General features: G+C 55.9%; 2 protein-coding genes across 3 annotated transcripts; one reads left to right on the top strand and one right to left on the bottom strand.

Moving 5' to 3' along the window:
- Positions 1-144: 144 nt before the first annotated feature.
- Odad3 (outer dynein arm docking complex subunit 3) lies at positions 145-10,797 on the bottom strand. The gene is made up of 13 exons (XM_090336922.1): positions 10,060-10,797; positions 5,762-5,883; positions 5,604-5,681; positions 3,859-4,029; positions 3,660-3,761; positions 3,462-3,587; positions 3,205-3,327; positions 2,452-2,604; positions 1,633-1,793; positions 1,387-1,543; positions 810-965; positions 591-675; positions 145-493 (listed from the first exon to the last, which is right to left on the bottom strand). Exons 1-13 carry the CDS (start codon positions 10,307-10,309, stop codon positions 378-380), a joined length of 1,800 nt encoding a protein of 599 aa, XP_090193048.1. The 5' UTR covers positions 10,310-10,797; the 3' UTR covers positions 145-377.
- A 104-nt stretch (positions 10,798-10,901) lies between these two features.
- Prkcsh (PRKCSH beta subunit of glucosidase II) lies at positions 10,902-19,173 on the top strand. 2 transcript variants are annotated; one of them, XM_090336982.1, is made up of 18 exons: positions 10,902-11,133; positions 11,280-11,393; positions 11,548-11,664; positions 12,175-12,270; positions 12,374-12,431; positions 12,991-13,108; positions 14,222-14,351; positions 14,650-14,734; positions 15,489-15,567; positions 15,970-16,056; positions 16,252-16,416; positions 16,492-16,588; positions 16,966-17,035; positions 17,133-17,222; positions 17,758-17,832; positions 18,249-18,348; positions 18,432-18,609; positions 18,847-19,173. In XM_090336982.1, the coding sequence occupies exons 2-17, from the start codon at positions 11,318-11,320 to the stop codon at positions 18,576-18,578; spliced, it is 1,590 nt and encodes a 529-aa protein (XP_090193108.1). In that variant the 5' UTR covers positions 10,902-11,133; positions 11,280-11,317; the 3' UTR covers positions 18,579-18,609; positions 18,847-19,173. The 2 variants fall into 2 exon arrangements, with proteins under 2 accessions (XP_090193108.1, XP_090193099.1); XM_090336973.1 differs by having other exon boundaries at positions 11,049-11,133; positions 16,252-16,395.
- The last annotated feature ends 1,310 nt before the right edge of the window (positions 19,174-20,483 follow it).

Here is a 20,483-nt window from a genome sequence, read left to right as displayed (position 1 = left end):
GGGGGCCCCCCCACCCCGAGCTGTGCGTGGCGCTACGTGGGGGCGCGCGGAGTAGGAGAGGGGTTGGGGAGGGGGTGTGGGTGGCCCTGGGGCGCACAGCCGTCTTGGGGGGTGCGGGGTGAAGAAGAGGTGAGCACCCAGAGGGCTGGTCCGTGACCTTTATTGCGCGATTCCGAGGCCGGCGCGGCCCGCCTCGGGAGATTTACCGTGGGAACCTCGGCCCGGCCCTTCCTCTCCTCCGGGGACGGCCTCTGGCCTGCTCTGCCCCTGTGCGGGCCTCGTCCCACTCTCCACCGGGCCCGTGGGCGGGCCCAGAGGGGTCGGGGGCGAACGGAGGGGGGGCCTGGAGCCGCCGGGAGGGCGAGGTTTCCAGGCGTCTATTTCCGCGTGCGGCTGCGCTTCTTGCTTCGGGTTTCGATTAATTTCTGGGAGCGAATCTTGAGCGCAGAGCGGCTCACCACCTCGTTGTCGTCGTCCTCACTCTCCTCTTCGTCTGGGGGGGCATGGAGTGGGGGGCGTGAGGGACGCAGTTCCCCACCCACCTCCTCCTGGGCTTGGGACCCCTCCAGGCCTCCCACCCCAGTACTGACCGAAGTACTTGTCCTTGGCTCTGGTCAGGGGCAGGGGGATGCGGGTGTTGTACTGGGGCAGCTTTCCTTCCAAGCTGGCCAGGAACTAAGGCGGGGCGGACGTGGAGAGAGGCGGGGGTGGCAGTGAAGTTCCCAGACCTGGCCCCCAGCCGGCCTCCCATCCCGCCACCTATGCCGCCCCCTAGGTTTCCGGGCCCCGCCCCGTGGCCGCAGGGGCACCTCGCGATCCGCGATGTGTCGCAGCATCTCGGACACGACGTGGACCTCCAGCTGGCTCTGCAGTTTCAGCAGCTTCTCCTCGACCATGCCCAGCAGGTTCGGCAGATAGTCACCAGAGTTGGGGTCCAACACCACTCCGGAGAACCGGCTGTCCTCCTGCGGCCGGGGATGGGGGGAGGTTGGGGGGCGTCAGGGGGCAGGGGCCGGACCAGTACGGCGGGCTCTTCCCGTGGGCGTGGCCTGTGCACAAGGGCCCCGCCCCTGGGCGTGGTCTGGATGGGGCTCACAGGCTCCCGACGCAAAGGGTGGGATGTGGCGGTCTCGTGGTGGGAGGTAAGAACTAGACAGGGTCCATTATGAGGATGGCCTTCGGAAAGGCTGGGGCAGCCTTGTGAGATTTGGGGTGTGTGGGGGGGAATATGGATCTCTCATTGGAGGCGGAGCTTGAGTAGGCCCAGGTTTCTCAAGTGCTAGGCCTCTGAGGTCCTGGGCAGAGGACTAGATGGGTCTTTTGCGTCCCACTGAGCGGCTGCGCCGCTTAGGCCCTGGGAGCGGGGCCCTCGGGGGCGGGGCCTACCACTGCGATGTGGTTGAGCTTGCCCGCCAGGTGCTGGAGGCTGTCCTTGGCAATTTGTATGGTCCGCAAGGTGCTGTCCAGCTGTTCCTGTACCCCTGTTTGCCGCTGCTCCTCCGTCTTGAGGCTCTCCTGCATCTCTGAATGCAACTTCTGCTGGCTGCAGAGCGAGCGAGCGGACGAGATACAGAACTCACCCCTCCCGCCACCTCCCGTTTTCGGGCATGGGCATGGGCATCGGGGCCTCACCTCACCAGCTTGGCATCCCCAGAGTACTTGAGGCCTTCGAGCTCTTGCTGTAGCTGCTGCTTCTCTTGCTTCAGCCTCACTAACTCCAGCTCGTTGTCCTTCTTGAGGGTCTCCAGCTGCTCAAAGGTCTCACCCTGGGCCAGGAACCGTCGCACCACCGACTGCGGGCCACCCAGGCATCAGAGCCTGGGACTAAGTGAGGCCAGAGCTCGTGCGCTCTGCCCCACCGCGGTTTGGCACAGCGATGTATGGGGATGGTGTGGGTCCAGTTCAAGGCTGCCTCCAGCCAGGACAAGTCATGTCTCACCCCACCCTGTCTCTGCTTGCCTGTATTTGACTGAGTCAGATACAACCAACATTTGGAGACACCAAATGCGCTGCTTTCTAAAATCAACGTGCCATCAAGTACTAGCAATCTATAATGCCCCATCGCCACACAAAGACTGGCGATTGGGGTGCGATCAGCTCACCCCGGCCACAGATCTAACTGTTGGGTCTCCTAGAGAGTGATCCCATGGAGGGAGTATGGACTGGGAAAACTGAGGGGCGGTGTGTGTGCGTCTGTGCCAGTGTGCCAGTCTTGAGGCTTGACCACTGTCTCTTAACTTTTTCACTACAAGCTGGCAGTTGAGCCACAGCTCCACTTCTGGCTTTTGGGGCGGTTAATTGGAAATGAGCCTCACTGATTTTCTTGGTGATTCTGAGCGGCTGGGATTACAGGCTTGGCGCCGAGGCCCAGAGGAAGGATGCCTTTGGAGAGGTTCCTACACTTGGCTAGGCTGAGAGGGGGAGGCGAGCGGGCTGAGGGGTGGCACTCACGTGGGTCTCAGCCACACCAGTGGCGTCCTTGACCTTGCCGAAGATGACCTCCATCTGGTACATGCTCCAGCGCTGCTTCAGCTCCTCCTCCTGGTTGCGCTGGCTGTCCTGGAGCGTGTCCTCCGACTGCAGCAGCACGTGCTCGCGCTGCGTCTGCTCGGGGGGGGGGGTGAAACGTGGGAGGGGGCGAGGAAGCGGGGTCAGCCTGGCTGGGGCTGGACGGGAGAGCAGGGCTTAACTCCTTAAGGCTAGGTAAGAGAGGCGGGTGGGGCTCAGCACAGGACCAGTGGGGGCCTGGCAGCCAGCGCGAGGGCGAGCTGTCAAGGTAAGGAGACCTCTAGAAACGGGCCAGCTGGAGGTGGGGCGGGTAGGGACGGCAGGGGTGGAGGCCGTGGGGGGGCGCAGCGGGAAGCGGTGGGGATTACTGGAGAGAGCACAAGCGCCTGGGGGAGAGGCCTGGGCCTGATTTCAGGGTGGAGCAAGGGAGGGGCGGGGCTAGGAGGCCCATCACGGGAGGGCCCGAGCAGGATGGGGCGAGGCTAGGGACCCTCCATGCCAGGGAGGGGGCGGAACCGGAGCGGGACTGGAGGGTAGGGCAGGGGTGGAGCCAGGGCGGGGCGGGGCCAGGAGGCCCTCTACGGTTGGGAGGGAGCCCTCCGGGGCGGAGCCTGGACGCGGCGCGTGCTGGGAGGGGCGGGGGCGGGGCCGGGGCCGGGGCGTGGTCTCCCGGCGGGGCCGGCCGGGCGCGCCCACCTTGCGCTCCATGCGCTCATTCTGCAGTTTCTTCTCCTCGGCGCGCTTCTTGCACTCAGTGATGTGGCGCTCCCGCTTCTTCCGCTCCCGGATCACGTTCTCCTCCAGGAGTTGCAGCTGGTGCTACGAGGCGGGCAGGGGCGAGGGGGCGGCTGGGGGCAGAGCCGCGAGGCCAGGCGGCGAGGGAGGGGGGAGAAGGGGTGGGCGCGACCCGAGCTGCGGGTGAGCACTCCCCCCACCCCGGGGCAGGTAGGCACCTTGGCGATGTCGCGCGCGTTGAGGGCCTCCTGGTTCACCACGTGCAGCTCCTCCACCTCGTGTTTGGTTTTGACCACTTCCGCCTCCATGAAGTCCAGCCGGTTCTCGGAGTTGAGGCTCTCCTCCTGAGGGAGGGGGTGGTGATCGGGGGCCCGGGCCTGGCCTGCCCCTCCCTCCTGGGCCACTCCCGTCCCCACCTGGAGATAGGCCTTGAGCTGCAGGTACACGGTGGTGATGTGCTGGGCCTCTTCCGCCTTCATCCGAGCTTTCTCCAGGCGATTCTCCAGGTTCCGCATGGTCTAATGGGACGGGGCAGGGGGGGGGCAGGCTGAGTCCAGTCCCCTCAACCCAAGCCCCTGTCCCCCGCCCCGGCCCCCCAGGCCTCATCCATCCCACCTTGGCCACCTCGGTGTTGCTGTCCTGGGCGTAGGCCATCTCCAGCTGGCGCAGGTTGTGGCGCAGCTGCAGCTCCTCCAGCCGCCGCTGCCGCAGCATGAGCTGGTGCCGGGCTTCGTTCAGCTGATTCACCTTCTCGTTCAGCTGGTGGTCCAGGTGCTCCAGGGCTTGCTGGGGGGCAGGGCGGGGGGGGGGGGGAGGAACCAGATCTGATTTCCAGATAATCCTTCCCCACGTCCTTTGGTCTCCTTTTGTTTCTTAGCATCCAACCTGGCTATCACCAACACATTCTCTTCCTTTTTGGTGTCAGTCCAGGGGTTTGAACTCAGGACCCTGGGCCCTATCCTTGGGTTTTCTCAAGGCAAGCACTCTACCACTAGGCCAAACTCCTGACACTTTTTCACAAGGTTAATGCCCTACCACTTGAGCCACAGCTCTACTTTTTTTGTGTGTTTTTGCCAGTCCTGGGGCTTGAATTCAGGGCTTGGACACTGTTCTTGAACATTTTTTGCTCAAGGCTAGCACTCTGCCACTTGAGCTACAGCACCACTCAGCTTTTTCTGTGTATGTGGTTCCAGGGACTGAACCTAAGGCTTCATGCATGCTAGGCAAGCACTCTACCACTAGGCTCTGCTCCCTGTCCACAGCTCTACTTCTGACTTTACTAGTTACCTCGGACCTATCTCCAAATCCTATAGACTTTCCTGACCATGCTGGCTTTCAACCACCATCTTTAGGTCTCAGCCTCCTGAGAAGCTGGGATTAAAGACATGAGGCTATCAGTACCTGGCTAGTGGACAAGGTCTGAAAACTCATTCACAAACTGAAAACACCACAATTAGCCTTCTTCTTGGGGCTTATATATGTACATGCTGCCTTAGGCATCTCCATCTCATCCCTGCTGAGCATGGCTTAAGTGAGGGGCACTTGCCCAGCAAACAAGAGGCCTGGCTTCAATTACTAATACCTAAAAAAAGGAGGTGAAGGTGGGGTTATAGCTCAAGTGACTGGATCTTGCAACACGAACGTGGTACTGAGGAATGGAACCTGGGTCTTCATGCATACGAGGCAAGCACTCTACCACTAGGCCATGATCCTGGCCTAGGTTTTTCTTTTTAAGAGACAAGAGCCTCCTTAATATTTTCCACACCGATCTAATCTTCATCTCTTCAGCTCAAGAGATTGTCCTGCCTCAGTTTACTGTGTACTTGGGTCTCATCTTTCTCATCTTTCATGCTTTTTTTTTTTTTTTTGTGCCACTGCTGGGGCTTGAACTTGAGACCTGAGCTTTGTCCTTCAACTTTATTTATTTTGTGGTCTGTGGTGGAGCTTGAACTTGGACCCTAGGCAATGTCCTTGAGTTCTGTTTGCTCAAGGCTTGTGTTCTACTGATTTGAACCACAACTCCACTTCTAGAGATCAGAGTCTCAGATTTTCCTGCCTGGACTGGCTTTGAACAGCGTTCTTCAGAACTCAGCCTCCTGAGTAGCTGGGATTACAAGCATGAGCCACTGATGCAGAGCTGGGAGAAAGGACTTGCTTGTTTTTCTGCTCTTCTGTTTTGGGTCACCAACCCCAAACACCGTGCCAATCATGAGATGAATGCATAATAAAGATCTGATGGGGAAGTCAATGATTAAATGATCAACAGTTCTGTGTAGAGGGTGAGCCTGGCAGCCGGAAGGCCAGTGAGGAGGGTGGCTGGAGCTAATGGGGAGGGTCAAGTGAACTGGGGCAAGGCAAACCTGGCCAGTCCTGTTCTTCAAATATGGCTTCTCTGACTTCCATTCCTGAATGATCGCCTGGACCATTTTCTCATCTCCCTGAAAAGATAGGAGCCATTCAGCTCTTTCCTCCACCACCTCCCTGCTCAGGGCCCCATCTCCCATATGCCCATGCTCACCCTGAGCAGATCAGTCAGCTGTGTCCGCAGAGCCTTGGTCTCCTCACGAAGTTGGCTGATGGTGTCTTGGTTTTTCTTGATATTCCATTGGGAACTTTCATAAAAGGCTTTCCGATCACCCTCTGGGAAGCAGGCGAGAAGGGCAGACACAGGCACAGTGACATTGGGTAGGTGAGTAATGGCTCTCAGAGACGAGACCCTTTCAATGAGTGGGGGTTGTGGGGCTTGAACTCAGGGCCTGGGTGCTGCCCCTGAGCTTTTTTTTTTTTTTTCCGCTTGTCCTGGTGCTTGAGTTCTGGATGTGGACACTGTCTCTAGGCTTCTGTTTTGCTCAAGGCTGGCACTCTACCATTTGAGCCATACTGTCATTTCTGGCTTGTTTGAGTAGTTTTATTGGAAATAAGAATCTCACAGACTTTTCTGACCAGGCTGAGTTCAAACCATGATCTTTAGATCTTAACCTCCTAAATAGCTAGGATTACAGGCATGAGCCAGCAGTGTGTGGTAATAACTCAACGGTCTAATAACACTTGATGATGAAGACGGATAATGGGTTCAAGGGATGAACTATGTTTTTGAGGTTCTGGGATTTGAACTCGGCATCTCTTTGCTGGCTAGGCAGGTACCCTGCCACTTGAGCAATGTCCTCAGCTTTTTGGTGTGTGTGTATTTACACGTGTGGCGTATGTGCGCCATAATTAGGACTGGAACTCAGGGTCTAGGCACGCTTCCTTAGTTCTTTCATTCAAGGCTGGTGTTTCACCAGTTGAGCCACAGCCCTACTTCTGGCTTTTTAGTGGTTAGAGATAAAAGGTTCATCAACTTTCTTGCCTGGGTTGGCTTGGAACTGTGATCCTCACATCTCAAACTCCTGAGTAGGGAAGGATTAGAGGCCTGAATAAACCACCAGTTCCCAGCTATGTCCTCTGCGTTGTGTGAGTGTGTGTGTGTGGTCATGTGAGTGGTCGTGGGACTTGAACTCTGGGTCTGGGTGTTGTCCGTAAGCTGTTCAGCTCAAGGTTAATACCCTACCCCTTCAGTAAAAGTGCTACTTCTGGTTTTCTGGTGATTAATTGGAGATAAGGATCTCACAGACTTTTTAGTGTGTGGGCTGGCTTTGAACTGAAATCCGCAGATCTCAGCCTACTGAGTAGCTAGGATTATAGGAACCGGGTCTCAGCCTTTTTTTTTTTTTTATTTAAGCTATTTTTTTTAAGATAGAGTCTCTTGGCTTTCCTTGAGACTGGCCTTGGATGATAATCCTCCTTTCTATGCATCCCTTGTAGCTGAGATGATAGGTATGTACTGCCACACACGACTTATTAGTTGAGATGGAGTCTCAATAACTTTTGTCTAGGTTGGCCTGGAACTGTGATCATTTACTTTCCTACCTCCTGTGTAGCTGAGATTACAGGCATGAGCCACTATCTTGAGCCACAGAGAAGTAACGTTGCATGTCCTACAGCACAGTAGGGCAACAATTAATTATATATTTTGAAATATCTAGTGAAGGGTGCAAAGCCCAGATGCAATACATTGCCATCTGGGTGCCGGAGACTGTGTTCCTAACTACTGGGGAGGAGGAAATAGGATCTTGGTTCAAAGCTAACCCCAGGAGAGAATAAGATGTTCATGAGATACCTTCTTAACCCATACCTGGATGAAATGTTGTGCGCCTCAGCTTAAAAGGAAGTGTCAACAGGTAGATCGTGGTGCCCAGGCACCCCATGCTGGAGCATGAAAACCAACCAGTATAAGCCGTACTGGCTCACACCTGTAATCCTAGTGACCCCAGATCTACCCTGGGCAGGAAAGTCCCCATGATACTTTTTTTTTTTTTTTTTGCCAGTCCTGGGCTTGAGCTCAGGGCCTGAGCACTGTCCTTGGACTTTCTCAAGGCTAGAGCTCTACCACTTGAGCCTCAGCACCACTTCCGGCTTTTTCTATGTATGTGGTACCGTGGAATCGAACCCGGGTCTTCATGCATGCTAGGCAAGCACTTTAACCACTAGGCCAAACTCCAGGCGCCCCCCCCCCCATGATACTCTTATCTCTAACTAGCCACCAGAAAACTGGAAGTGGAGCTGTGGCTCAAAGGGGTAGAGCACTAGCCTTAATCGCAAACGCTCAAGGCCAGCTCCCTGGCCCTGAGTTCAAGCCCACAACCAAGCAAAAAAAAAAAAAAAAAAATATATATATATATATATATATATATATATACATAAGCAGCAGGGTGTCAGTGGCTTATGCTTATAATCCTAACTATGCAGGAGGCGGAGATCTGAAAAATTCAGGTTCAAAGAAAGCTCAGGCAGAAAAATCCACAAAACTCTAATCTACCACTAACAGGTAAAAAGCCAAAAGTGGCTATGGCTCAAGTGGTAGGACATTAGCCTTGAGTGGAAAAAGCAGAGGGACAGCCCCTGACTGTGAGTCCACGCCCTAGAACTGGCGCACACAGAAAAGAATGCTGACCCTAGGAAGTGGGAACTTGTCCTCCATGAGAAACACTGCCAGATCACTGCACTTCACATGTGTGTGCCACACTCTGTGCTGCCCACTCTATCATGGTTTTGGTGGTGGTGGTGGTCATGGGGCTTGAACTCAGGGTGTGGATGCTGTCCCTGAACACTTCAGCTCGTCTAGCACGCTACCATTTTGAGCCACAGCACAACGTCTGGTTTTCTGTGGGTTCACTGGAAGCAAGTATCTCAGGGCCTTTCCTGCCCTGGGCTGGCTTTGAACCTTGATGCTCAGATCTCAGCCTCCTATGTAGGTACGATTATAGGTGTGAGCCACTGACCCACAACTCACTTTACACATTTCTACACTGCACATTACCTATACTGCACTGCTACTCTCTTACCTTGCCCTTTTGTTTTGGTTGTGCTGGGGTTTGAACTCAAAGCTTTGTGCATGGTATGCAGGTATTCTACCTTTTGAGCCATGCCCCCAGTCATATTATATCAGATTTATAGATGGAAAAAGTAATTTAATTATTCTTGGTTCCTTAACATCAGAAAACGATTCATCAGAGTCACCATTTGAATTTAAGAAAACTTGGCTGTAAAATCTATGCTTTTCAAGCTGGGTATTGGTGGCTCATGTTTGTAATCTTAGCTACACAGGAGGCTGAGATCTGAAGATGATGGTTTGAAGATAGGCTTAGTAGAAACGTCCACGAGACTGATCTCCAATTAACCATCAAAATGCCAGACGTGGAGCTGTGGCTTAAGGGACAGAACGCTAGCCTTGATCTAGCCTTGAACACAAAAGCTCAGGGAAAGTACCCTGGGTCTGAGTTCAAGCCCTATGACTGGGGCGGGGGAGGGGGGGAGAAGCTACATGATAGCACAGGACCCTGAATTCAAGCACCAGTACAAAAAATATAAAATTTAAGCACAAAAAATATAAACTAGGGGCTGAGAATTGGCCTAGTGGTAGAGTGCTTGCCTAGCATACACGAAGACCCAGGTTTGATTGCTCAGTACCATATACACAGAAAAAGCCAGAAGTGGTGCTGTGACTCAAGTTGTAGAGTTCTAGCCTTGAGAAAGCCCAAAGACATCTATGCATTGCTCTACCACATTCATGATAGAAAAGCTAAAATTAAAGCAAAGTATGAAATACAATTCTGAGAATGTGGCTTTGTGGTAGAGTGCTTGCCTAGCATGCATGAGTACATGAAGCCCTGGGTTCAATTCCTCACTACCACATAAACAGAAAAAGCTGAAGTGGTGCTTGAGCAAAAGAAGTTCAGGGCCATTGCCCAGGCCCTGATTTCAAGCCCCAGGACTGGGGGGAAAAATTATGAAACACAATCGTTTCCCCCCTAGTGCTGAGGATGGAATTCAGAGTCCCATGAACACTAAGCAAGTAGGGCTATATGACAACCTACGTCAAGAGCCCCAGTCCAGTCTGCTCACAGCCCAGAGTAGTTTTTTAGTCAGTCCTGGGCTTGAGCTCAGGGCCTAAGCACTGTCCCTGGACTTTCTCAAGGCTAGAGCTCTACCACTTGAGCCTCAGCACTTCTGGCTTTTTTTCTATGTATGTGGTACCAAGGAATGGAACCTGGGTCTTTGTGCATGCTAGGCAAGCACTCTACCACTAGGCCAAACTCTCGGCCCTCAAAGCCCAGAATTTTTAAAAGGGCGATGGACAAGTGTAAGTATTTGTCTCCACAACCTGGCCACGTAGACTCAGGCTGGCAGTCAGCCTTTTGTCTCCCCTTGCATCATCAGGTAACTCTCTGGATACTATTGGCCCCTGACCCTCAGTGCCCTCTGCAAACACCTTACCTAATAGCTGGATCTTCCTTTGTAACTCAACCACCTGTGCTTGCATGGAAGCCTTCGTCGCACGGGATAGGGCAAGAGCCCCTTTGGAACGGTGTGCGGACCAGGCCTGTGCCCGCATCGCATCCTTGCCACGAGGGTAACCCTGCTTGACCTGGGACTTACTGCCCTTGGCTTTGGAAGAGGACGTTGTTATTTGGTCCTGAGTCAGCAGGGCGTTGGCAGAGGCCGCCCTGCACAGGGGGTTCGACATGATTGGGCTGGAGCTAAGAGGCACTTAGGGGTGAGGGTAAAAAACAAGTAGAAGTTGGCTGCCCGGGTCAGGGAGTCGGCTCGGGTTCCGAGGCTGGGGAATGCACTTTCCGTCCGCTGGGCTGAGCCTCTTTAGCATCTCCCGGTTGCTAGGTAACCTCGGCCCCTCCTCCCTCCCGCGTTCCCATGGAGACCAGCCGCGCTGCTGGGCACGGCTCCCATTGGTGGAGGTCGCGCGGATGGGCGGGACCAGAGGGGGAAGGCGCGAGAGGCTGGCGCGGAGGGAGGGCGCTTCGGCGGTCACGTGCTTGTGTTTGCTTTTCCTCTCCGGGTTGCGGTGCGTAGATAGTTTTCAGGAACTTTCTTTCCCGGTTGCGGAAGCCGCCACTCCCAAGATGGAGACACGTTGCGCCGCCATTAAGCGCGAGCCTTCCGACCCCTAGGCTCTTCACGACTCGCCGGCCCTACCCAAGATGGCCGCCCCAGTTCCGGCCGCCGCAGCCGCGCCACCCCCAAGATGGCGTCCCCGAGCGGCCGCTTCCGGCGCGCGGCGGAAGTGACGTCGACGCGCTTCCGCTTTCTTTCTGCTGCAGGAACCGTGGCCCGCGGGGTGCTGCGGGGGACATTGCTCTTTGCCCCGGCCTGGGAAGGCGCCGCCGCGGGGGAGCCCGGTGGTCAGCGTGGGGACGTGGCGGGAGTCGGCGCGCCTCCGCCGGGCTCCGGGGCTTGCGGTTCCCTTCACCATTGATTCGAGCCAAGTGAGACTTTGGCCGGCCCGGATCGCGGGGAGATCCCCAGGCCCTGCACCCCGAAAGCGGAAGCCCAGTGAGTTCTCATTGGCCACAGGCGGTGTAGCCATCCGGTTTTCTGAAAGTAGCCTCTGTTCCTCCGATCTGTTGGGGGGGTCGACTTGTTGGGATCCCCCCCCCCACGTTCGCGGCTCCGTGCATCCTCCTGCTTCCTCGTCACAGAACCGGCCTCCGAGCCCCCCACCCCTCCTCATCTCGGGATGTTGCTGTTGGTGCTTGTGCTGCCCCTCTGCTGGGCTGTGGAAGTCAAGAGGCCCCGGGGCGTCTCTCTCACCAGTGAGTGCTTAGGGTGGGGTGGGAGGCCGCCAGGGGGATTTTCCACAAGCCTTTTGGACTCAGCTCTGTGGGGTGGATCTCAAGTTTGAGATTTTTTTTTTTTCCTTTTTTCCCCCTTGGTATTCTGGGCTGAATCTCTTGTGCTCCTTGTCAGACCATCCCTTCTATGATGAGTCTAAGCCTTTCACTTGTCTGGACGGTTCGGCCACCATCCCCTTTGATCAGGTCAACGATGACTACTGTGATTGCAAGGATGGCTCAGACGAGCCAGGTGAGTCCTTTCTCCAAGTCCTTGGTGCATTTAGTGAGCACTTGCTGAGTGCCCAAGCCCCAATGCTGGGATGGGTAGAGCCGGTGGGTCCTGAAGGATAGAAAGAGGGTCAAAATCTGGTCAGTGTGCACCCCATTGAATGGTACAATCCTGACTCAGTGAGCAGTGAGTCTCCTATAGGAGCACAGAAGGCTGTCTCCTTTCTTCCCCTTCCTGTGAGAGAGGGGCCTCAAAAATTGGAAGGAGGGGGCCGTTGTTTGGCCTAGTGGTAGAGTGCTTTTCTAGCACACATGAAGACCCAGATTTGAAAAGAGCCAGAAATGGTGCTATTGCTGAAGTGGTAGAGCTGTAGCCCTGAGAAAGCCTAAGGACAGTGCTCAGGTCCTGAGTTCCAAGTCCCAGGACTGGTAAAAAAAAATGATAGGAGGTGGGATTACAGGATGAATGGGTAGGACAGGTGTGGGCCTGAGAGCATTATTATTATTGTTGTTGTTGTTGTTGTTGCTGCAGGCACAGCTGCCTGTCCTAATGGCAGCTTCCACTGTACCAACACTGGCTACAAGCCCCTGTACATCCACTCCGGCCGTGTCAACGATGGGATTTGTGGTAAGTGATGAGATGCCCCACCCCCGCGGCTTGGGAATAGTAGGTGATGGCTGGCAGGAAGCGGCACTGCCAATCTGACCTGAGTCCCACCTCTCCACCATAGACTGCTGTGATGGCACAGATGAGTACAACAGTGGCATTGTCTGCGAGAACACTTGCAAGTAAGTGGGTGACAGGACCCTCTCCTCATCACCCCCTTGTCTGAAACCATCCCCCGTAAAGACAGTCTCCTTTTTCTGTCTCTCCCCCAAGTGTTTAGAGATAGTGTTGTGCTTTGTAACCCAGACTAACCTTGAACTCAGCCGTCTTTCTACCAACCAATCACTCAGACATCATTATCTATCTCCAACCAATCACTCAAACACCGGAAGTAGTACTGTGGCTCAAAGTGATAGAGTGTTAGTCTTGAGCAAAAGAGTTCAGGGACAGCACCCAGGTTCTGAGTTCAAGCCCCACATCTACCAAAAGCTAAAGGAACAGTTACTTCCAATTTCTGTTGCCTTTCATAAGTGACAGGGTTGGATCAGTTTTGGAAAGCAACTGAAAGACCTCATCAGAATTCTCCCAAATTGAAAGCAAACTAGTTTTCCTCCCTCCCTTCCTCTTATTTTGGGTAGATAAAGTACCTTGGTGGGTGGGGGTGGAGGAGGAGGAGGACAGTTCACCCTTTTGGTAAGCTGAAAGTGCCACCCATCAGTGCCTGTGTGTCTCCCCCTTTAGAGAGAAGGGGCGGAAGGAGAGGGAGTCCCTGCAGCAGCTGGCAGAGGTCACCCGGGAGGGATTCCGCCTGAAGAAAATTCTCATCGAGGACTGGAAGAAAGCCCGGGAGGAGAAGCAGGTGAGGGACCTTCGGGGCGAACCCTAGAGGATCTTGGGTAGGGATGTCCAGGGCAAGTCCATACCTTCCTAGCCCTTGCTCTCCCCAGGTGCATGCTGGGTGGTTAGGTATTGACTGAGAGTTCCCATTGGAAGAATTGAGCCTTGGACTTCAGATGAGTTTTATAAAGACGTCGTGATGTATCTATAAATTGCTTTAGTTTTACAGCTTGCTTTATTGATTTGTTTATACCAGTGGCAGGACTTGAACTCAAGGCCTAGTTGGAAGTAAGAGAGGCTTTGAACTTTCCTGCCTGGGTTGGCCTTCAACTGTGACTCTCAGATCTTAGTCTCCATAGTAGCAAGGGTTACAGCTCTCATGTCTTTTTAAGCATATAACAGGTGTGCTGTGCACTGTCTGGAAGCTGAGACAAGACCTGGACCTGCCTCAGAGGAAGGACAGACAGAAAGTGATATCCGGGACTACTGGGAAATAGGGAGATTTGGGGTTTAAAGGCATTTTGGTAGCTTTTGTCCGCTCTCATATCTTTTTTTTTTGGTGGGGGGGGACAAGAAATAAGAAAGACTTCGTAGAAAGTGGGGCCTCTAGCTAAACCAAAATCAGCAGAATAATTGAGAGTTTTAGTCATGGAGAATGTTCCAGACTGAAGGGATAGCACGTGTGAAAAACTGGAGGCAGTTCGAGCCTTGCTTTTAGGTTGGTACCGACACTATGGCTCACACCTGTAAGCCTCGTCACTGAGGAGGCTGAGACTGGAGGATCAAGGTTGGAAGCCAGCCCCTGGGAGGAAGGCCTGTGAGACTCTTAAGTTTACCACAAAAAGCCAGAAGTGGAGCTGTGGCTCAAATGATGAAGCGCCAGCCTTGAGTAGAAAAGCTTAGAGACAGCACCTAGGCCCTGAGTTCAAGCCCCCCAAAAAAGATGGAGATATCTGGTCACACAGGACCTCGTGGGCCATGCTGATTATGTGGGCTTCTCCCCTGGTGCAGAAAGGAGACCCAGGAGGGCAAGTGGTTTGGATAAGCCAAGCACTGCCCCATGGCGTAGAGACAGGAAGGTGACAGAGGAAAGGAGAACTGCAGGAACACTGGCCTCTTCCCCACCACCCCACAGAACAAGCTCTCGGAGCTGCAGGCTGGAAAGAAGTCTCTAGAAGACCAGGTGGACATGCTGCGGACAGTGAAGGAGGAGGCCGAACGACCAGAGAAGGAAGCCAAAGACCAGCACCAGAAGCTGTGGGAGGGTATGTCTTTGGGGTGTGGGGTGTGAGCACGCGCACGTGTGTGCGTGTGAGTGGTTTCCTGCCCACGCTTGGCTTCCCACTGTGATTCTGAGATCTCAGCCTCCCGAGAAGCCGGGATTACAGGCGTGAGCTGCCTGTACCCAGCCTTCGTTCTCTTGTTTGTCTTGCTGTTCACAGCTGTGTCTGCCCGGTATGGGGCCAGGCCCACAGTAGGGGCTTTGTGTGCAGTGAGGGCCAGTTTTTGGGTGGTGGGAGCTGGTGAGCTGGGCACGCAGGGTGACAGCTGGCATTCCCACAGAGCAGCAGGCTGCTTTCAAGGCCAGGCGGGAGCAGGAGATGTCAGCTAATGCCTTCCAGGAGCTGGATGACAACATGGATGGGCTGTAAGTGTGACAAGGCCATCCTCCTGGGCCCCCTCACCCTAACCTGCATTTGGAAATCAGCTAGTCCACGTGGGGTTCCCCCCGACCCCCAAGGCCTGGACTAATCCGTAGTCTTAGAGAAGCTGCCCTCTGAGAGGTCATATTGTTTTTCTCTATCTCATTCAGTGGGCTTCTGTTGTTGGTTGTTGTTATTATTTTACTTGTTACTAGGTTGGAATCTACAGCCTGATGCCTGCTAGCTAGGCAAGAGCTCTGGATGGAGCCATGCACACTACCCCCTCTCCATCCAATAACCACACCCCAGATCCTGGGTCTGAGACCTGACTGGACCTCTGAACTCTGCAGGCCTGCGTAGAGGGCAGAGACCTAGGGGGACATGGAGCCTGGAGATGCAGAAGGGTGGGCGGGGGGCATTTCTTGGTCAGTGCCAATTATGGGGGTGCAGGATGTGGTACAGGGCAGAGGTACAGGACAATACATTGTTTCAGTGGGTTGGGTGGGAAGACAAAGGAAGTGAGAGCCAGAGGGGCAGATAAGGGAGCCTTGGGGGTGTATGGGGGGTCAGGTGCTTCCCAGTTGCACCCCTTTGTTTTGAAGTTATCGGGAGTCAGAGGCCCAGAATTTATTTGACACACAGGTCCCCCCAGCCTTGGACCTCATCTCCGAGCTCCCTGCCTGGTGCCCCTGTGGTGCCCAGGGCTTTAGGCAGCCGGCTGGCAGCCAGGGCATCACCTCTGCTGTCTTGTCCTTGCAGGGTCTCCGTGGCTGAGCTGCAGACCCACCCGGAGCTGGACACTGATGGGGATGGGGTGCTTTCAGAGGGGGAGGCCCAGGTACCCGGCTTGCCCTGGGACTGGGACTTCGAGAAAACACTGGCTTGGGGGTGACCTCGGGGCTAGGGAAGGGGCAGGACAGAGCCCGTTCCCCTCACCACCCTCTCCACTCTGTGCATCCATTCCTGCCTGCTCCTGGTCCTTGCCCAGCTCTCCTGGGCCTTAGCACCGAAGGACCAGTGTCCTTGTATCCCTACCCTGTCATTGTCCATCTGTTCCCTGTCCTGTCCCCAGTGTGTCCCTCTGTCCTTCCCAGCTCCTCCCCTCATGCCTGTGCTGCCCTCCGAGGCTCAGGGCCCAGCGTCCCCGTGCCTGGCACCGCAGCCTAAGCCCTGAACACTGGGGCTGGGCTGCAGTGGAGGGTGCGTAGCGGTCTCCATAGTGACCGCGTCTCACGTGCAGGCCCTCTTCAGTGGGGACACCCAGATGGATGGCACGTTGTTCTACGACCGTGTCTGGGCTGCCATCAGGGACAAGTACCGCTCAGAGGTGTGTGGATAAGAGGGGAAGGGGCTGAGTCCTGGCCTGGCCCTGCCCCCACCGCCTCACACAGGCCTCCAGCGCTGGCACCCAGCCACCTGGGCCAGCTGGGCAACCCACGCCATGGCGGCTGCCCAGAGGTGGGGAGGGGACACAGGCTGCCCCTGCCCTCAACAATGTTCACCCCATTCACCTGCATGCCAGGCACTGCCCACCGACCCACCTTCAGCAGCTGACATAACAGAGCCCAGCGAGGAGCAGCCGCGCGAACCCCAGCAGCCCTCAGAGGAAGAGGAGGAGGAGGAGGAGGAGGACCACGAAGAGGAGGAGGAAGAGGAAGAAGAGGAGGTGCTAGGGGAGCAGCCCAAGGTGGGTGTGGAGGGGGAAGCTGGATCACTGAACAGGGTGGGGTGCTGGTGGCCACTGACCCCGCCCCTTTCCTAGGAGGCCCCGCCTCTCCAGCCCCCTCAGCCCCCCAGCCCAGGACCCGAGGAGGGCAAGATGCCAGCCTATGATGAGCAGACGCAGGCTTTAATTGATGGTGAGGCCCGAATGTGCTCCCCCATTCTGGGAGTCCCCAAAAATGGCTCTGAAGCTTGGGGAGGGCTGATCGCACCCCCCGCTCCCTCTGCAGCCCCAGGGTTGTTCCAACTTCCCCATGGGGCTCAGCTTGTTTGTGCCACCCTCTGGCATGCCAGGAGCCAGCTGGGTCCCAGGAGCCTTGGCAGGGTTCCCTGGGGAGCCAGGCACCCGGGCAGCCGGCTGAGGCCGCCCTGTGCCTGGAGGGGCCCACTGGCCTGTATTGAGGATTTGTCCTTGTGCAAGGAAGATGGGGGGCCCAGATGGGGGACAGTCATTTTCCTTGGCTCCTGGTCTTGCCAGGGCTGAGCCCCCCACTCACTTCTGCACCCTCCCCAGCTGCCCAGGAGGCCCGTACCAAGTTTGAGGAAGCTGAGCGCTCCTTGAAGGAGATGGAAGACTCTATCAGGTACCAAGGTGGCTGTGGACTCAGCCATGGGGTGTCTGCCTCCTGTGTCAGAGTTTGGGGTCTTCAGCCCCCCTTTATGCTGGGCCTGTCCATCCAGGAACCTGGAGCAGGAGATTTCCTTTGACTTCGGCCCACATGGAGAGTTCGCCTACCTGTATAGCCAGTGCTACGAGCTCACCACCAATGAGTATGTCCTGTGCCAATGCTCTCCCTGGGCCCAGGAACCCCAGCAAGGCAGGGCAGGGTGGGCATCAGAGGGAAGCCAGTGGGATTTCCCGATGGGAATTGCTTGAGAGTTGGACAGCGCATGTGAGCAGGAGGTTCCCCCACACCCCCTGCTGGGTGTGGTGGTGCACATCTGTAATCCCTGCTCTCAGGAGGCTGAGATGGGGATTGTAAGTGAAAGAGCAGCATGGGGGGGGGGGCTGTGCTGGGAATGTGGCTTAGTGGTAGAGTGCTTGCCTCATATGCACAAAGTCCTGGGTTCAATTCCTCGGTACTACATAAACAGAAAAAAAATCCAGAAGTTGCAATGTGACTCAAATGGTGGAGTGCTAGCCTTGAGTGAAAGTAGCTCAGAAACAGAGCCCAGGCCCTGAGTTCAAGCCCCGGGACTGGTTTCCAGCATGGGCTCTAGGGACGGAAGATAACCATACCACCCAGCACATGGAGGTAGGGGCACCCCTATCTCCCCCACACACACCAGCCCTCTCCCTTGACAGATATGTCTACCGACTCTGCCCCTTCAAGCTGGTCTCCCAGAAACCTAAGCACGGCGGCTCACCAACCAACCTTGGGTGAGTGGGCTTAGGCCCCGCCCCTCCCGTGGCCCCACCCCTCCCGCAACCAACCCTGGGTGAGTGGGCTTAGGCCCCGCCCCCTCCGTGGCCCCGCCCCTCCCACGACCAACCATGGGTGGGTGAGCTGTGGCCCCGCCCCCCCTCACAACCAACCATGGGTGGGTGGGCTGTGGCCCCGCCCCCTCCGTGGCCCCACCCCTCCCGCAACCAACCCTGGGTGAGTGGGCTGTGGCCCCGCCCCCTCCGTGGCCCCGCCCCTCCCGCAACCAACCCTGGGTGAGTGGGCTTAGGCCCCGCTCCTCCGTGGCCCTGCTCCTCCCACAACCAACCATGGGTGGGTGGGCTGTGGCCCCGCCCCCTCCGTGGCCCCGCCCCTCCCTCCACAGGCCCTCAGCACCTCCCCTTTCCTTCAGCACCTGGGGCTCCTGGGCCGGCCCCGACCACGACAAGTTCAGTGCTATGAAGTACGAGCAGGGCACCGGCTGCTGGCAGGGCCCCAACCGCTCTACCACCGTGAGTGCCCAGGGGGCAGGGGGCACAGTGGGGGACTAGGCCTGGCGCAGCTCCAACCCCTCCGGCCCATCCCTGTCCCCCAGGTCCGCCTGCTGTGTGGGAAGGAGACCGCGGTGACCAGCACCACGGAGCCCAGCCGCTGTGAATACCTCATGGAGCTGGTGACGCCTGCCGCCTGCCCGGAGCCGCCCCCAGAGCTGCCCCCCAGCGACGACCACGACGAGCTGTGAGCTCCCGCAGCCTGGGACGGCCCAGAAGAGGGTACGAGAGGCCAGGGCCTGAAATCCCAGCGAACCAGGAGGGAGGCCCTCAGCTGGGCGGATCACAGTCCTCAGTGAACCACCAGAAAGCCCCAAGTGGTGGAGCTCAGGGACAGTGCCCAGCCCTGGGACCACCACAAAGGGGGGGCGCATGCGCGCACACGCACGTACGCACACTCTGTGCTGTACCTTTGAATCAGCCTCCTGCTTCCCCCAATTCCTTTTTCTTCCATCCTAGGACCTCCCTGTATGAAGCCAGCCCCGAGCAGTGCCACCCACCTGCCCCCCCAGTTTGTGGACCAAGGCCTGGGCCCACCTGGGGTTCCTGGCCCTATCCCTGGGGCAGGAGCCAAGAGGAGCCCCACTTCCCAGCCCCTGGTGGGAGCTGAGCTGCATTCTCAGATCCCAGCTGGGGCTTCCAAAGACAGAATTAAGAAACTGCCCCTCCCTTGGGGCTCACCGCTGTACCTGGCACCCAGCCCCTGTCCCCCAATCCTGGTGGGGGAACCAAGAGTGTCTTGACCTGTGTGGCTTCGGAACAATAAATGTGACTCTTCCCTTCCAATCGTGGCTGTGTGCCTTGCTGGGCTGGGGTGGGGCACAGGGAGACGGCTGTGGCTGACAGCGGCTTCGGGACCCGAGACCCAAGGCCTGAGAGCGTTGGCATCCTGCACACACTCATGCACGCCTGCCTGCACCCCTGCTTCATGCACATACCACTCAAGCACCGTAAGATTCTGAACTTTTATTTTCTGGCATGAAAAGTACAAATAATTAAACAATTCCATGTAAAAGTCTTGTTACCGCGGCCAGGCCTGGTATCCCGGTAATAAATAGTCTAGACGCAGCAACGTGAAGTGTTCTTGTTCTTGGGGTTTTTTTGTCTTTTTTTTTTTTGTCTTTTTTTTTTTTTTAAACAGTTCTTTATCACCTCCAACATGGACTCTCAAGAGTTTTTGAAACCTTTCAGAATAAATAACAGGATGAAGGGAGGAGGATTGGAGGGGCTGAGCCCCCTCCCCACTGGCTGGCTCCTGACCGCCCCCCCCCAGGGATGTGGAAGACCCTGGAAGACTCCAAGGGCCCCCCCCTTGCCCTGCTCCCCCCCAGGGAAAAGGGGCTGGACTCTTGGGAAGGGGGAGCCTGGCTGGGCTGAGCTTTTGTAGTCTAGAAAAAAGAAGTCTCACCCAGTCAGGACTGGCAGGGACCTAGGCCTTGGTGGGGGGGAGGGTGGGGGATGCCCCCTCTGCAGAGCCTGGCCCCGCCCAGGGTGGGGGACAAACCCAGCCCTTATTGCTCGGATGCCTCCAGCACTTAGTGCGGAGGGCGGAGAGGGGGAAGAAAAGCCCCAGAAACAGCAGGGAAAAAGAGGGGTGCACCCGCTAGAAGAGGGGGGGTCCCTGCCCTGCGAGGAGGAGGTGGAGGAAGAAGAGGGAGGACTTAAAAACCACAAGAATAAATAGGTTCGTGTATCATCAACAAGCTAGGGTTTTCACCAGCTAAATAAGACTGAAAAGATTCTCAAGACAAGAGCAAAAATAATTCCATGAAGACCCCCAGATTGGGGCAGGCCCACAGAGCCCACACGCCTCCTGGGTGCCCCTCAGCTACCATTACTGTTATTAATAATTATTATTATTACTTTAATAATTCCACTCCCTTTTTTAATAAATAAATTAGGCATAACCACATCTCCGCAAAACTTAAAGAAACAAAGAGAACATGTGTTGTCCCTTGTACAACTTGTAAACGGAAGGAACAGAAATATACACAAATGTCTTTACAGGGCAATAAATAGTTAACATAGCAATAAGTTAAAAACTACAAGAAGCTAAATTCAGCAAAAAAGTACAAGAAAGTTAACTGGTGCCAGTT

This window comes from Megascapheus bottae, chromosome 1 (genome assembly GCF_031878675.1).
Source record: "Megascapheus bottae isolate mThoBot1 chromosome 1, mThoBot2.hap1, whole genome shotgun sequence".
NCBI lineage: Eukaryota > Metazoa > Chordata > Mammalia > Rodentia > Geomyidae > Megascapheus > Megascapheus bottae.
This window is presented reverse-complemented; position numbering and strand designations above follow the sequence as displayed.